This window comes from Rutidosis leptorrhynchoides, chromosome 4 (genome assembly GCF_046630445.1).
Source record: "Rutidosis leptorrhynchoides isolate AG116_Rl617_1_P2 chromosome 4, CSIRO_AGI_Rlap_v1, whole genome shotgun sequence".
NCBI classification, from domain to species: domain Eukaryota; kingdom Viridiplantae; phylum Streptophyta; class Magnoliopsida; order Asterales; family Asteraceae; genus Rutidosis; species Rutidosis leptorrhynchoides.
Window position 1 is genome coordinate 189,694,788 of NC_092336.1, and position 16,652 is coordinate 189,711,439.

The 16,652-nt window shown below is 35.7% G+C and overlaps 1 protein-coding gene across 1 annotated transcript; it reads right to left on the reverse strand.

The window, feature by feature from the left end:
- Positions 1-13,023: 13,023 nt before the first annotated feature.
- Positions 13,024-16,400, reverse strand: LOC139843600 (cytochrome P450 Tp4149-like). Its single transcript, XM_071833713.1, has 2 exons — positions 15,590-16,400; positions 13,024-13,820 (listed from the first exon to the last, which is right to left on the reverse strand). The coding sequence occupies exons 1-2, from the start codon at positions 16,268-16,270 to the stop codon at positions 13,212-13,214; spliced, it is 1,290 nt and encodes a 429-aa protein (XP_071689814.1). The 5' UTR covers positions 16,271-16,400; the 3' UTR covers positions 13,024-13,211.
- Between the last annotated feature and the right edge of the window lie 252 nt (positions 16,401-16,652).

Below are 16,652 nucleotides of genomic sequence, written 5' to 3' on the forward strand. Positions count from 1 at the left end.
TGGCTTGAAAGTTCTTGAAGCAGAATCATGACACGAAAACAAGTTCAAGTAAGATTTCCACTAGAAATAAGATTGTTATAGTTATAGAAATTAAATCAAAGTTTGAATATGAGTATTACCTTGTATTAGAAAGATATCTTACTGTAAATAAGAAAGATTTCTTGAGGTTAGATGATCACTTTACAAGATTGGAAGTAAGCTAGCAAACTTGGAAGTATTCTTGATTTTATGAAACTAGAACTTATAGAATTTATGAAGAACATTTAGAACTTGTAGATAGAACTTGAGAGAGATCAATTAGATGAAGAAAATTGATGAATGAAAGTGTTTGTAGGTGTTTTTGGTCGTTGGTATATGGATTAGATATAAAGGATGTGTAATTTTGTTTACATGTAAATAAGTCATGAATGATTACTAATATTTTTTTAATTTTATGAGATATTTCATGCTAGTTGCCAAATGATGGTTCCCACATGTGTTAGGTGACTCACATGGGCTGCTAAGAGCTGATAATTGGAGTGTATATACCAATAGTACAAACATCTAAAAGCTGTGTATTATACGAGTACGAATACGGGTGCATACGAGTAGAATTGTTGATGAAACTGAACGAGGATGTAATTGTAAGTATTTTTGTTAAGTAGAAGTATTTTGATAAGTGTTTTGAAGTCTTTCAAAAGTGTATGAATACATATTAAAACACTACATGTATATACATTCTAACTGAGTCGTTAAGTCATCGTTAGTCGTTACATGTAAATGTTGTTTTGAAACCTTTAGGTTAACGATCTTGTTAAATGTTGTTGACCCATTGTTTATTATATCTAAAGAGATGTTAAATTATTACATTATCATGATATTATGATATATTAATATATCTTAGTATGATATAAATACAGTTAAATGTTGTTACAACGATAATCATTACATATATGTCTCGTTTCGAAATCATTAAGTTAGTAGTCTTGTTTTTACATATGTAGTTCATTGTTAATACACTTAATGACATGTTTACTTATAATTTATCATGATTAAACATAGTGTATCAATATCTTAATATGATTCATATGTATTTAGTAAGACGTTGTTATAACGATAATCGTTATATATATCGTTTCGAGTTTCTTAATTCAATAAACTCAATTTTATGTATATAACTCATTGTTAAAATACCTAATGAGATACTTACTTATCATAATATCATGTTAACTATATATATAATCATATATATGTCCTCATATAGTTTTTACAAGTTTTAACGTTCGTGAATCACCGGTCCACTTGGGTGGTCAATTGTCTACATGAAACTCATTTCAAATAATCAAGTCTTAACAAGTTTTATTGCTTAACATGTTGGAAACATTTAATCATGCAAATATAGTTTTCAATTAATATATAATCATGGAAAAGTTTGGGTCACTACACGAGTACCGATGGGGAATGGGAGTACCACTCCTGTGGTGATATTTGGGGAGGTGGATCACGTGTGGATGCGGATTCACGGTGATGCGTGGAGTTCGGTAATCTTATTGTGAAAGTGAGTCTCGTGTAGTTCAGATTCACAATGACACGTGTGGATGCGGTCATTATAATGAGGAAGTGAGTCTCGTGTAGTTCGGATTCACAATGACACGTGTGGATGCAGTCATTCTTTTGGGATAGTGATTCTCGTGTAGTTTGGATTCACTAGGGTGTGTGTAGTTCGGCCAATCCCGATTGTTGTGCGGTGGAGGTAGTTGAGTCGCGTGTGGTGCGGATTCACTAAGGCGCGTGTAGTTTTCGGCCAGCCTTCATGTTGTTGGATGTGTGAACTATTGGTTGTTTTATACGCCAATGGTGGGGTCGTAAGGACCATGTTGTGTGAACTATTGGTTGTTTTATACGCCGATGGTTGGGTCATAAGGACATGTTGTGTGAACTATTGGTTGTTTTATACACCAATGGTGGGGTCGTAAGGACCATGTTGTGTGAACTATTGGTTGTTTTATATGCTGATGGTGGGGTCGTGAGGACCATGTTGTGTGATTAGTGATGCGATAGCCGCGTTTCGCTCACATGTTGTTACGGGTGTGACAATAGTCAATTTTGTACACCTTGGGTTTAGCGTTGCCATAGTCATTTTTGGCGCTATCGGATTTAGTCGTGCTTACGATTTTGTGATAGATGCGTATTGGTCGTATTGCGCACTACAAGGGATGTTTTGTGATAAGTGATATCCGTAAGGATTCGTTTTTGTTCGGTCTTCATCGTTTCGGGTTGTTGACCTTAGGTTGAGACTTGGTTGATTTTAGCGTTGTACTTGATAAGGGTACGCTAAGGGATTGATATCTCGGTAAGAGATTGGTTGAATTTTTCCCGATGTGAGGGATTGGGCAAGTTTTAGTGCTCGAATTTGCGGATTTGATAAATCGCGGATGACAATTTAGTTGTTAAAGGTGATTTATAGAGAAGAATTGCCTAGGAAGGTCGGATTGGGACTTATGATTGAGGACCGTTGAGTGTGGTCCGTTCAGTTAAGTGGCACATATCGCGAGGTGGCGATCATGTTTAAGTGGGGGAGAGTTGTAAGACCTTGTTTCTGTTTCAGTCCTTTTCAGTTGATTGGGACGCCGTCCAGATTGGAGGACGCCGTCCAAGTTTTGGGACGACGTCCAACAGAACTGACGGACCAGCTGTGATAAATTGAGTTAATAATGGGTATTTTGGTATTTTCACTTGAGGGTCGGTTTATGAGCCACAAAACTGATCCATGGGCTATCTTATCCTCATTTCACCTCTTTTCACTCTCACACTTGTATTTAGAGAGAGAGTAAGAGTTTAGAGAGAGAGCTTGATTTGGAGAAGAAGGAGTCAGATTCTCACCAAAGCTCGGGTTCTATAGTTGTTCATCTCGTTCTTGGCTACGTTGTGTTAGTATTGGTAAGTTCAAACTCCGAATTTCATTTGTTTGATTTGAGGTTCAATGTTAGGGTTTGAGCTTGATTAGTTGTGAAACCCTTTTAGATGATGAAGTGAGTTTATGGTGACTAGTTATTCTTGTCACATGGCGGGTTTTGGGTTGGTTGACGTTTTGGCCATGTTTAGGCTTTGATTTGGGTTTAATCACTAGGTTTAGTGATTATGGAAGTGTTGGAACCCTTTTGGGAGTATTTGGTTGACTAATTTTGAAATGGGTCAAAATTAGTGTTTGGTGTCATTTTGGGTAAGACGAGTGTTTAACACTTGTGTTTGGGTTTAATTGGCGTATTAGGACCATTTTCACTCGTGTTAGTGATTATTGGTTAGTTTGGACGCGGTTTGGTGCTTGGAAGTGCAATGGGTCGAAATTGCACTAAGTGTCGATTTGAGTTGGTTTGTAAATCCACTCTAAGTGTGTTGTTGTATTGTGATAATGGAATAGGTGCTTTCCACTGGGGCGTTGCGGATTATTCGGTTGCGTTCATCAAGGTGACAAGGTGAGTGTTTATATCCTATGTGCATATGTATGTGTAGGATGGGTGCGGGTCGGGAGAAGTGATTCTCGGTTATAGAGCTCACTTCACATATTGGTGGATTTGATGGACTTATGTATGGGTCCAATTGGCACGGTTGTGCGTTTTGGTTGATCACCTTTGGCGAGGTGCACATTTTGTGTGTACGTTATCACACGTGTTTGTGATGTGGATTATATAACCCCAGTGGCGAAGGGTTGATATTGAGTTGTGAATTGGATAACCCCGATGTGGTGGATTTCATAATCCCGTGACCGTGGGTTTGGATATTGGAGAAGTGGATCACGTGTAGTTCGGATTCACGATGACTCGTGTAGTTCGGTCATCTTATTGAGGTAGTGATCTCGTGTGGTTGTGGATTCACTAAGGCTCTTGTAGTTCGGCCAACCTCAATGTTGTTGTGATATTGAAGATAGTAGTCTCGTGTGGATGCGAATTTACTAAGGCTCGTGTAGTTTGGCCAATCTTCATTTGGTAATTGGGTTAAGGGGTTAACCTTGGACGTTTGTATATTGGTTTATATATTGTCGTATTGTTGTGATGTAGCTAACCCTCTGGGTGTAGCTTATTGGCGTTGTTCACAGCGTCGTTGGTGAACTTATATTTGTTGTTATTTTAACTTGTTGCTTAGTGATTGTACGGTATGCTTAGCTTAGCTTGCCTTTATGCTTGGATGCTCCGGTATGCGTTATTTGATTACTTATGTGGCGTGTCCATTTTATGCATATATATGTATGTAGTATATTCTCACTCACTAAGCATTAGCTTACCCTCTCGTTGTTTACATTTTTATAGATTTGCATGGATGCAGTGGCTCGGGTAAGCGTGGTAACTAGTGGACTTGCGTAGTTGCTTAGAAGACGTGCTTTTGGATTTGATTAGGATTGGGTAGCGTATCCCCAATCACCATGCTCGGTCTTCGTTTTTGTGTTAAACTTATATGGTCGAAAACTCGTAATTTTGTACGAAAATCGTAAAACGGCTGATGTGGTCCCGGTGTCGTAAAACTCGGTTTTATTGTGGAAAACTCTTAGTTTTAATTATTATAACATATTGTGAAACTGTTTTGGTTTAAAAGTGTCGGGAAGCGGGTTTTTTGCTCGCGTGTATTTGTAAAACTGAGCAGAATTATTTAGTTCATTTGAACGCCGTCCAAAAGGCTTGGCCGCCGTCCAGTCGTTCAGAACTGGATGCCGTCCAGATAGCTGGACGCCGTCCAGATGCACTGTCTCAGGAAAAAAAAATTAGGCGTATTTTTGGTCGGATAACGGGTTGGGTCGTTACATTTATTTTCTGTTGAGTCTGCATAAGATTTATATAAACTTAAAAACAAAAAATATTGTCTTTTACTTTTGATCTATCCTTCATTTGACTAATCGTTAAATAGTCACCAAAAATTAAACTATTTCGTACTTTCAAATTTGTTAGACTAACTTAGTTTAATTTTTATTAGTTGACAATTGAGATTTACGTGGATCGATATTCGGAATTACCTAAAGTCTATATTGCTACACAATCGGATACACTGTCCGTGAGTGTGTAATAGTCCTTTTTAACCAGTATTTTTCATAAATAAATTATATACTAGATTTTACACATCACCAACGCAAAGCGAGAGCTTACCATTAGTTAAGTTTACTAGCCACATGAAACTCTCCTCATAATTAACTCGAATTCTTAAATATATTATTAAGATCTTCTTTGCCCAGTAACTATTTAATCTCCTACGCATGTAAATTAAGTTTTGAGATGTGGCGCTCCTCAAAAACAACAGGTCTTGTGTGCGTATTAATTGTTGTATTGGCTTAGTACATTAAGGACATTTAACATTAGTCAATGACTTGGTGGAAGCGATGTCATGCTTATAACCTTGAGGTTGAGAGTTCAAGTCCTGTTTAGGACATTTCATAGTGTATATATTCGGGTTAGTATTAAGTTGGTGTGTGAGTTTGCTTAAAAAACATTTGATTCCAATAACTTTTTTTTTTTAACAGCAAAAAGAATTATATATAAATGCACGCTAGCTAGAAGCTAGGAAAAAAAAAAAATTACAAGCAATCCATTGGGTTTTGCAACCACAATGTCCAGTTCAACCGAGACTTCTTAAATCTATATAAAAGCCAATTGAATGCCGTTACAATAATACTATCACAAACGTGAGAGATCCGAAACTTTCGATCGTTGAAGACATAGCTGTTCCGAAGGGACCACAAACTCCAGAGGGAAGCAACGATAATCGACTGAACAATGGTGCGTTGATTCCTATAAGTCGTGTAGTTAGCAACCCATGACCAAAGATCTTCGATAGACGTCCAGGAAGGAATGGAGATTTGAAGCCAAGAAGCCAGATTCCTCCAAACTTGTTTACTAATGTTACAATCTAGGAAAATGTGCTTATCTGTTTCAATACCGTTACCACACCAAACGCAATCCAAATCAGCAACATGAATATTTCTATGCTCCAAATTTTCCTTAGTAGCTAGACGATGCAATCTAAGACGCCAAATGAACACTCTAACTTTTAACGGAAATAGAGTGCTCCAAAAAGTGGAAAATGAAAATGGCGCATGAAAATGAGTATCAATTAGAAGACGAGCACTAGAAACCGAATACCTTAGAGATCCATCTCCCATCCATAACCACGAATCTGAGTTACCCGAAGGAGTGAAAGAAGATAGACGATTACAGAGATCTTCAAAAGAAGAACGTTCTATGCCATCTCTCAACGGTCTATGCCAACTCCACACCCAAGATCCATCTACACGACAATCTGCCACTTTGGAATTTTTATTGGAATCAAGAGCTAGAAGCCGAGGATATAAAGAAGCTAGCACGCTACCATCGTTCAAGGGATCAAACCAAAAATAAGAATTATCACCATTTCCTACTGACATGCGTAACAAAGAATGGTCCACAAGGTTGTTTGAGTGCAGAAGGTTTATACATTTACAAATATTGGCCCAAATACAGGTACTTGAATTTGAAACAGGCATAGTACCTCCACGACTTGTACCATGTATGGCGCAAATAATCGTCGACCATAAAGCATCCTTGTTATTAACTAGACGCCATCTCCATTTGTAAATCAATGCAAGATTTAATGAGTGAAGCGAGGCCACCCCAAGACCACCTTTTTTGATCGGGTTTAGAATTAGTCTCCAAGAAGACCAATGAATCTTTTTCACATTTTGATTAGTGCCCCAAAAGAAGGAAGCTCTAATCGATTCAAGAGTAGAGATAATCTTGGAAGGAGGCTTGAAAAGAGAAAAATAGTAAGCACCGAGACCACCAAGCACTGATTTAATAAGGGTTAGTCTTCCACCAATTGAAATCATATTTGCCTTCCAATTTGCTAACCGTTTCTTCACCTTTTCAATAACATAGTCCCAACTAGAAATTCTATTCATATTAAGCCCGACCGGTAAACCGAGGAACTTGAACGGCAATTTGGCAGAAATACAACCCATGGAAGAAGCAAAAGTTTCGACCTCCTGATGGTGAACCCCTATGCCCATTAAGCTCGATTTGTTCAAATTAATTTTTAATCCTGAAACTGCATAAAAACATCCAAGTAAAGTCACAAGATTTATAGCGTTTTCACTATTCCATTCGCCAACGAAAATAGCATCATCCGCATAAAAACAATGTGAGACTGAAGCATTATCCATCCTTCCACCGACTCGGATACCTTTAAAATGGGAAGAATCCAGCGCATCTTTAATAGCAACATTAAGACCTTCCATAGCAATAATAAAAAGGAATGGCGATAAAGGGTCACCTTGACGAAGGCCGCGACCAATATGGAATTCGGAAGTGGGACTACCGTTTAAAAGAAGAGAGGCATTAGAAGATATGAGACAAGCTTTGATCCATCCAATCCATTTTACGGGAAATCCCATGTTTTGTAGCATAGTAAAAATGAAATTCCAGTGAATCGAGTCAAAAGCTTTGTCGAAATCCACCTTGAAAAGCATCGCTTTCTTACGCCTCTTTTTGCACCAGTCAACTACTTCATTAATAATTAATGGACCGTCAAGAATTTGACGACCTTTGATAAACGCCGTCTGTTCTGGACCAATAATATCATGAATCACCCGAGCCAATCTGTTAGCAAGGAATTTTGCTAAAATTTTGTATTGAATACCTATTAAGCTGATAGGCCGAAAATCTTGAACATGTAACGGATTCTCCTTTTTAGGAATGAGAGAAAAAAACGAAGAGTTACAACCACGCGGGATAAAACCTTTGGCCTCAAAGTCTTGCACCATACTGAAAATATCATCTTTCACCGTGTCCCAAAAGTGTTTAATAAATCTGAAAGAAAACCCGTCTGGACCTGGAGATTTATCACAACCACATGACCATACAACTTCTTTTATTTCTGACTCAAGGAAAGGAGAACACAGAAAGGAAGCTTGATCAGTAGAAATCGACCTGATGTGGATACTGTTCGATCGAACCGCTGCACATTCAACATGAGAAAACTTTAGTTTAAAAAATTCGAGGAATACATTTTTCACCTGAGTAGGATTCGACACCCACACCCCATTTGACATCACACCATTAATTTGCAGCTTCTTCCGTTTTCTATTAAGCATCGTATGAAAGAAAGACGTGTTTTCATCACCAAGACTATTTGCCAACCTCCTGTTTTTTTGAGCCATGTTGTCAGCCTCCATGGCATCTAAAACAAAAATATCTTGAAGCACCTTAACTCGAGAAGATGCAAGCTGAGAAGAGACCGTATTTGTGTCCGTATGAACATCGATGTCTGAAAGCTTCTGATTAAGAGTTGTTCGCTCTGCAACAGCCTGCTCACGCTGAGTTTTATTCCAATGTTTCAACACCGATTTTACATGTTTAAACTTGTCTTTCAATCTTATCTGCGGATTCGATGAAGAACAAGCAATCGGGTCATTCCAAGCCTCTGTTACAACTGCATCAAAGCCATCCACATTGAACCAAGATTTGAAAACCTTGAAGGGAATAGGGCCATAGTCCAAAATCTCATTTTGAAGCAGAATTGGATAATGATCTGACCAAAGATTTGTTAAGATGGTTCCTACAAGATTCGGATATGAAGTCAAAAAACCGTTAGAGACAAGAAATCTATCAAGCTTTGCCCTAGAGGAGAAAGATTTATTAGCACGTGTAAAAGATCTACCACCAAGGGGGACGTCGATCAAATTCCCGTTATCAATAAACGAATTAAAATCAGCTGCAGATCGGTTGCAAAAAGAGATACCAAATCTTTCCGAAGGAGATCTCACCGCGTTGAAATCACCAAAAATGATAAAATTACCATTGTTTGAATCCATGAATGAATGTATATACAACCATAGAATAAGTTTTTGAGAAGCAGCTTGTGGAGCATAAACGTTGAGAATAAAAGATGTGGTAGACTGCCCATTGAAGTACCCTTCCACAATCAGTAAATTGTCAAGCGAGATGACCAGTTTACTATTAAAATAACTCGGGTCCCATATAGTAACAATGCCCCCCGATCCTCCTCTAGCACTAGAAGAAGCAACTTTGAAGTTAAAATTTCCCCAAAATGCTTTGACTGCGAAATAGTCTAAAGATCGCATCTTAGTTTCTTGTATACCAAGAATCGAAATGGAATACTTGTTACAAATATTACGAATCCAGTTTTGCTTGTGTTTTAAAAACATACCGCCCCCAATGTTGATGGATAAACAATTCATGAGATAAGTTTATAGCCCCTCATACTAACAATCACGTTTTTGAGATCATGGTTGCTGTTATTCAAATCGTATCCAAGAATCTTACCAAGTTTAGTATGTTCATCCCATACACGATCAACTGAATTCGAAGTTTTGTTGGTGCTGTTAGCTGAAAGAGTAGCAGAAGAATATAATTTAACTTTTGGGCTTGAAACACCGTTACTCTTAATAGGGGAATGAAAATGAACTCCGTTGAATCCCGGTGGTTTCGATAGTGATGTACTCGATTCTGGTGACTGATGCACTTGGTCTTTTTCCTTCCTAAGATCATCATCAAGTTGTGAGTTATTCAGCTTGCTATTAGTACCAACATCTTCATGGTCATAATTACAATCCTCCATACCCACAAATGAATCTGGGACAAATTCCTCTTCAACATTTGATTGCGAATGTGTTTTGACGTTGTCCCTACTATCAACCGAATGGACCTCGAATTCCTCCTCAGATTCATAACATTTAAGGGATTCTTCCGATGTAGAATCATCATCAATGTCTAGAATATCCGGATTCCAGTTAGCAGCCTCACGCACCAACACCTGAAAAAATTTATTTTTCACCTTCACAGTAATACGATCATGAATATAGTCCATGCGTTTAGTAAACAAACAGACTTTTCCACAGTTGTCAATTGATTTTTCAGTGAATGTTTTGTGACCAAAAAGTAAAGCTATCTTTTTGAAGATAGCTTCTGTCCAGGCACACGCAGGGAGGCCAGAAATATCAATCCAACATGCTCTTTCGTTCACTGTGAACATATCGTTAAACTCTTGGATCTCCTCAACATAGGATATAATTTTCTCATGACACTTAAAATTATCAAGAGCTTCCCGATTAGAGAAAACCACATCGATCGAAGCACCTCCTAAATGACTAATATTGAGGTCACAAAATCCTTCTGCAGTCCATGCACGTTTAATACAGGGGATTAATTCTGGGTCCTTTAGTTTAATAAAGAGGATCAATGGAGCATCCGAACAAGTGATTAAATCCTCATCAGGAATAATCAATTCCTTAAAAATCACAGGAGATTTGGGATTAGAGTCTTTCCCATGAATAATCGAAGCAAAAGATACTTTTGGGAGAGGAGGAAAAGTTTCAAAATTGATAACCCTAGTTGGATGAATATTCTGCGAACCAGAAGACGACGACCCCTTACCAATAGGTTTTTTAAAGTCATCTTTTGCAAAACGTGCTTGCGATGCAAATAAATGAAAATTCCCGATCCAGATCGACGATAATTTGAGGGAAAGGGTTCTTACCGATTCCACGTGAAGAAATCTAACGAAGGTAAATCGACATCCGACCTTAGATAGTTTCCTGGCGATATAGACATCTAAAACCGTACCATGTTGCTTACACAAGTCATGAAGATCATTCACACCGAATCCAGGAGGAAAATTCGTTACGTACATCGTTGTTGCGATCTTCGCGGTGTTGATATGGTCATCTGGACGCGACATGAAGTGAGAAATAGGAGATTCCGGCGTTTGAACCCGCCGGAATAGATGAAGAATAATACGAACGGCGGCTAGGGTTTTTAATTGGGTTTTTTTTTTTTTTTTTTAACTATTACTTTTCTAATGTGGTTTTGATTCCAATAACTGATAAATGTGTATCTCAACTAGCCTAGTTTGTTTACTGATCGAAACAGAATTTTGTGTACGTTATGCTACTACGTATTATGTTGATGGGCGTTTTTATGACTAGGATTCATGCAATTGTTGATATTATTTACAGAATCGGTAACATGATGAATTTTGACCTAATCATCGTATTCTAAAAAATTTTGAGTTTCTTATTCTTAGAAACCATATTTATTTAAAACATTTAACAATTTTAATTTGATTAAATAGATATAGATAAGGTTGGAAGTTTAATAATATTATAGTAAAGGTTGTACTTTGCATTAGTTTGACATAAAAATTCCGATTTTCAGAAATTAAACAGTGTTATGTCATTAATATGAATATCAACGAACTACGTAATTTTTATTTTCATTAGAAAGGTTACCAATTTTTAAAGCGATCATCTAATAATGAAACCCGATTTTACAATAAAAATGTCATACCATGTCATACACAATCAACAATCAAGAAGCAAATTACACCCAATATATATATATATATATATATATATATATATATATATATATATATATATATATATATATATATATATATATATATAGTGGACCAATCCATGGATAAGCACTAAATGGGACACAAACTGGATAAGTAAAATTTCAAAATTTTTTTTTAAAAAAAAACGATCCTTTAATATGCAAATAGAAGAAAACGAAAAATTTTTAAAAAGTTTTTTAACAAAATCGTTCGAAAATCGATGATGAATGGTAAACATCGATTATGAATGGTAAAAATTGATGATGAATGGTAAAATTAACCATTCATCTGGTTAATTATCATTCATTTTTTTTCGCGATTAATGATAAAATTAATCAATGCTAAAAAAAAGCAGATGAATGGTTAAGAATGGTTAATTTAACCATTCATCTGTTTATGATGAATGATAAAAAACAGATGAATGGTTAATTTAACCATTCATCTGGTTTTTTTTAGCATTGATTAATTTTATCATTCATCGTAAACAAGATGAATGATAAATTAACTCGATGAATGGTTAATTTTACCATTCATCATCGATTTTTGAAAGATTTTGAATTTTTTTTTTTATGAAAAAAATTGATTAGAGGTGCATTTTAATGCAGATTTATGAATGTAAAAAAAAATTCAAAAAAAAAAATTTTTATTTTGCTTATCCCGTTTGTACTCCTTTTAAGCTTATCCATGGATCATGTCCATATATCCATATATATATATATATATATATATATATATATATATATATATATATATATATATATATATATATATATATATATAGTGGTAGGATCAAGAGGGAAGTAACCAATCGGGAGAAGCGGGGGAAGCAAAAACTTTTTTTTTTCATTTTTTTGAAAAAACTTTGTTCACGAACATTATAAATGAGATGAAAATATGAACATTTAGTAGAGACACTTTGTGATAAATGTTTTTATTTTGGCGGGAAAACGCTCGAAGAAGTAATATATAACAATTATCGTGTTTTTCGAGCGTATATTGAGGTTTTAGCTATTGGGGTTTAGATATTAGGGGTTTATAGGGTTTAGATATTAGGGTTTAGAAATTTAGGGTTTAGGGTTTAGATTTAGGGTTTAGATTTAGGATTTAGATTGAGTTTTTAACACGAACGGTTTAGAGTTTAAGGTTTAGGGTTTAGGGTTTGGTGTTTTGGGTTTATGGAATAAACCCAAAACCCCAAACCCTAAACCCTAAACCCTAAATTCTAAACTCTAAATCGGGCTAAATTTTACTTCACAAAACATAAAAAAAAAAAAACGTTCATATTATTCACGAACAATATTATCTTGAATGTTATTTTTGTCGATTGTTTTCCCGCCTAAATAATAACATTCATCACGAAGTGTCTCTTCTAAATGTTCATATTTTCGTGTGATCTTGATGCCGAAAAAATAAAAATTAAAAAAAACGAAAAAAAAAAAATTGCTTCCCCCGCTTTGTTACTTCCTCATTGATCCTGCCCATATATATATATATATATATATATATATATATATATATATATATATATATATATATATATATATATATATATATATATATATATATGCATGTACATACGTATATATACATGTACATACGTATATACGTATATACATACGTATATATGTGTGTGTGTGTGTGTGTGTGTGTGTGTGAGAGAGATACATATACCATTAAATTACATACATTATTGATATCAACTGAGAAAACATATAAAAGAACTCGATAATGTATGATCTTTACATTGACCAATACAAGCGACATACAACAAGTATGCTTTTGGCTTATTTTACAGACTATGACACACATTCATTACGTACATATAAGATATTGTATAGGATTGCTTGTTTCTAACCTCAAACTCGTGGAGTTGCGCGAACTAGTAAAGGGAACTTCCTGACGACAGTAAGGCTGAGTACCTCACTCATGTCTAAATCTTCATTTCTAACTCCATTTGGCAATGCTAAATCGAACTTGTAAACGAGATTTGCTAATATACTTTCAACGACAAGTACACCAAATTGAATACCAGGACATCCTCTTCGACCAGCACCAAATGGAAGCCACTCATAATGGAACAAATTATAGTCAATGGAGCTGTTTAAGAACCTCTCCGGTCTAAACTCATCAGGTTCGTCCCAAACGGAAGGGTCCCTTCCTATAGCCCATGCATTGACAAGAACTTGTGTGCGCGCTTTAATGTCGTACCCCATTACCTTGACATCTTGAGTTGACTCTCGGGGAGCAAGGAGCGGGGCCGCAGGATGTAATCTAAAAGACTCTTTTACAACAGCTTTGAGATACGGCATTTTTTCCAAACTCTCCTCTGAAACCGACTCTCCTCCTTGTGCTATTTTTGTTACTTCTTGCAATAGTTTTTTCATTACTCTTGGGTGTTTTATTAGCTCGCTAAATATCCATTCTAAAGTGGTGGACGTAGTATGAGTTCCACCAACAAACATATCCTGCCAGATATAATTTGTTAATTTCACTGATTATTTATTATTTATAAATAAAATAACTGTAAGGAGCTAATAGGTTAATTGTGTCCCACATCGGATATGAAAAGAAACAAATATATGCTTATAACTTTAAGAGAATCTCCCTCTATCACCAATTTCTTTTTGAGTACTAAGAGATTCATAGACTTATATGTGTAGTACATGTGCTTGGGCCTAAATTATCCTCCAAGTGACATTAGAGCTACAGTTGTAGCCAGATGTGTGGACGTTGTAGAGTAGCAACAAAGGTTCAAACCGAGATGACTGTGAATGTGTCTATAGGAGTAGCGTGGGGGTCATTGTTGTTAATTGTGTCCCGCATCAGGAATAAAAAGAAATAACCTCCCTCTTTCCACCATACAAAGGCAAAATTATGAAACTTTTGATGAAAAAAATAACCTCTCTCTTTTCACCATACAAAGATAAAATTATGAAACTTTTGATACTGTGATCGAACTATGATCTAGTATCTATAGTAAGTATAAACTTTTAAGAACTTCGGTTATTTATGTACTTAACCTTCGATTATTACTATCTGTATGTTTGTCCAAACTAACACCTAGAGGGGAGGAATACAACTTCTTCGTTGTTAATAGTTTAGGGTGCAAGACCAGAACCGTGTAATTTTCAACATAATTCTTTAATTGTTCAATCAAGAACTATGTAATATTGTTAGAATCTTGAACATGATCCTTGTGTTGGTAGTTCAGTGGTAATGGTCCATACATCCTTGTTAGAGGTTTGGAGTTCGATTCTCTGGGATGGCAACATTACACACAAGGATATCCCCTTATCTTGAATTCCACCCAAGGTCGTCTTTCGCACATAGCGTTGTAGGAGAAGCGGGGAGGGGGTTTTTACCGGCTATGCCCTCAGATTGGTCCGAGTGTCCTCCAGGACAACAGTTTGGGGAGGATTATGCAACTACAAGAGATGATCTTGTGGGTGTTTGATCCCAAACTACTGTTCAAAAAAAGAACCTTGAACATATTTTACTTGAGTCTTAGAATTAATGCGAGGAAATTTAAATTTTCTGGCATATGCGTAAACGATAAACGCAATCGAGGAGATTGTTGCCGAGTAAGGTTGTAGTGTGGGTTCATTTCCGACTAAATATCTTAGTTTTCATATTGAAAGAATTGGTGTGACAAACTTGTGACTAGGAAAGCACAGCTTCTCTCTATTGGGGTATGATGACACTTATAAAGTCTGCCTTAAGAAGCCTCGAGATTTATTTAGAATCTGTCATTAAGTTGATGGAATCCTTTCTATCTTTTTACATTGGCTAGTTTATCAAAGTATAAGCATAATTCATATCATTTTTTTTATTCCTAACAACGAGTATTTATACTTTGATGTGAACGGTATAACCGGACTCTCCCATGATTGTTCTCGACCCATTTGTCAATTATCTCAAAATAGATGATGCTAGTGAGATTTCAACCACATGTTGTAAATGTAATAAGAACTCAAATCACTAGACTATGTTACCATGGTTTCCTATTATATTGATGAGTAACACACTAATTATTCATTCATTTGTTGCCATCATATATATATATATATATATATATATATATATATATATATATATATATATATATATATATATATATATATATATATATATATATCTCACCGTTATATAGTGGAGTAAAATTTAAGATACCTATTAAGTTTCCTTCATGCATATATAGCTTAAGTTGTGGAGAAATTATGAAACATGTACATACCAATATAACAGCTTTAAGAGTATCTTTGTCAAGGGTAAAACCGGTTGTTTTATCTCCCTGGATATCAAGTAAAATGTCAACCAAGTCTTGACCATTATTACTTTGAGAAAAGTGATCACCTCCTCTTTTACTAACATGTTCTTCAACAATACCTTCAAGAAACTCATCAAATTCTTTAGAAGCTTTTTCCGCTCTTCCTATTACACCACTCAATCTGTCTACCCATGATAACGATGTAAAATAACTTCCAACTGTAAAAACACTCAATAAACTAACTAAGTTTCTCATTATTGTTGTAAACTTTGTTTCAGATGTCCTCCCAAATGCAACCCTACAAATGATATTACTTGACTGTGAATGAAACAATTCAGTCAAGTCGAACACACGACCACAACTTTCTCCAATCTTGCGAATCGTAGCATCTATCTCTTCTTTTCTAACTTGATGGAATGACTTAACTCGTGACGAGCTTAAAAGATTTTGAACCACTAAGCCCTTTAATTGCCTCCAACGTTCGCTATAAGTTGAAAATACTATATCTTTAGATCCATATGATATTATGTTGGGGATAGTTAATAGGGGTCGATTAGAAAATATTACGTCATGCGTTTTATAGATCTCTTTAGCCACTTGAGGAGAAGATACCACAAGAGTGGGTACGCTTCCAAGTTGAAGCATCATTATCGGACCGTATTTTTGGGACAAATTTTGGATAGAGCGATGAGGGTTGGATCCTAATTGGTGAAAGTTTCCTATCAAAGGTAGCTTTGGTGGAGATGGTGGTAAATTTTGATTTTTGGAATTGAATGAATTTATCCATTTGATGTAAATGAAAATTATCAAAATGACGAAAAACAAAGAAAGAGGCAAATTTGCCAAGAATGGAGAAATGACATCCATGTGATATGAGGGTATGTTTTTCCTCATGGATGGGTACAAATATATAGCAAGAGAGGTAGATATCTATTGAAGAATTAAATGTGACAAAAAAAAAAAAAATTAAAATAATCTAAACAGGGGAGAAGTTGAAAGTTGAATAAACTGAAATATAATAGCATATTAG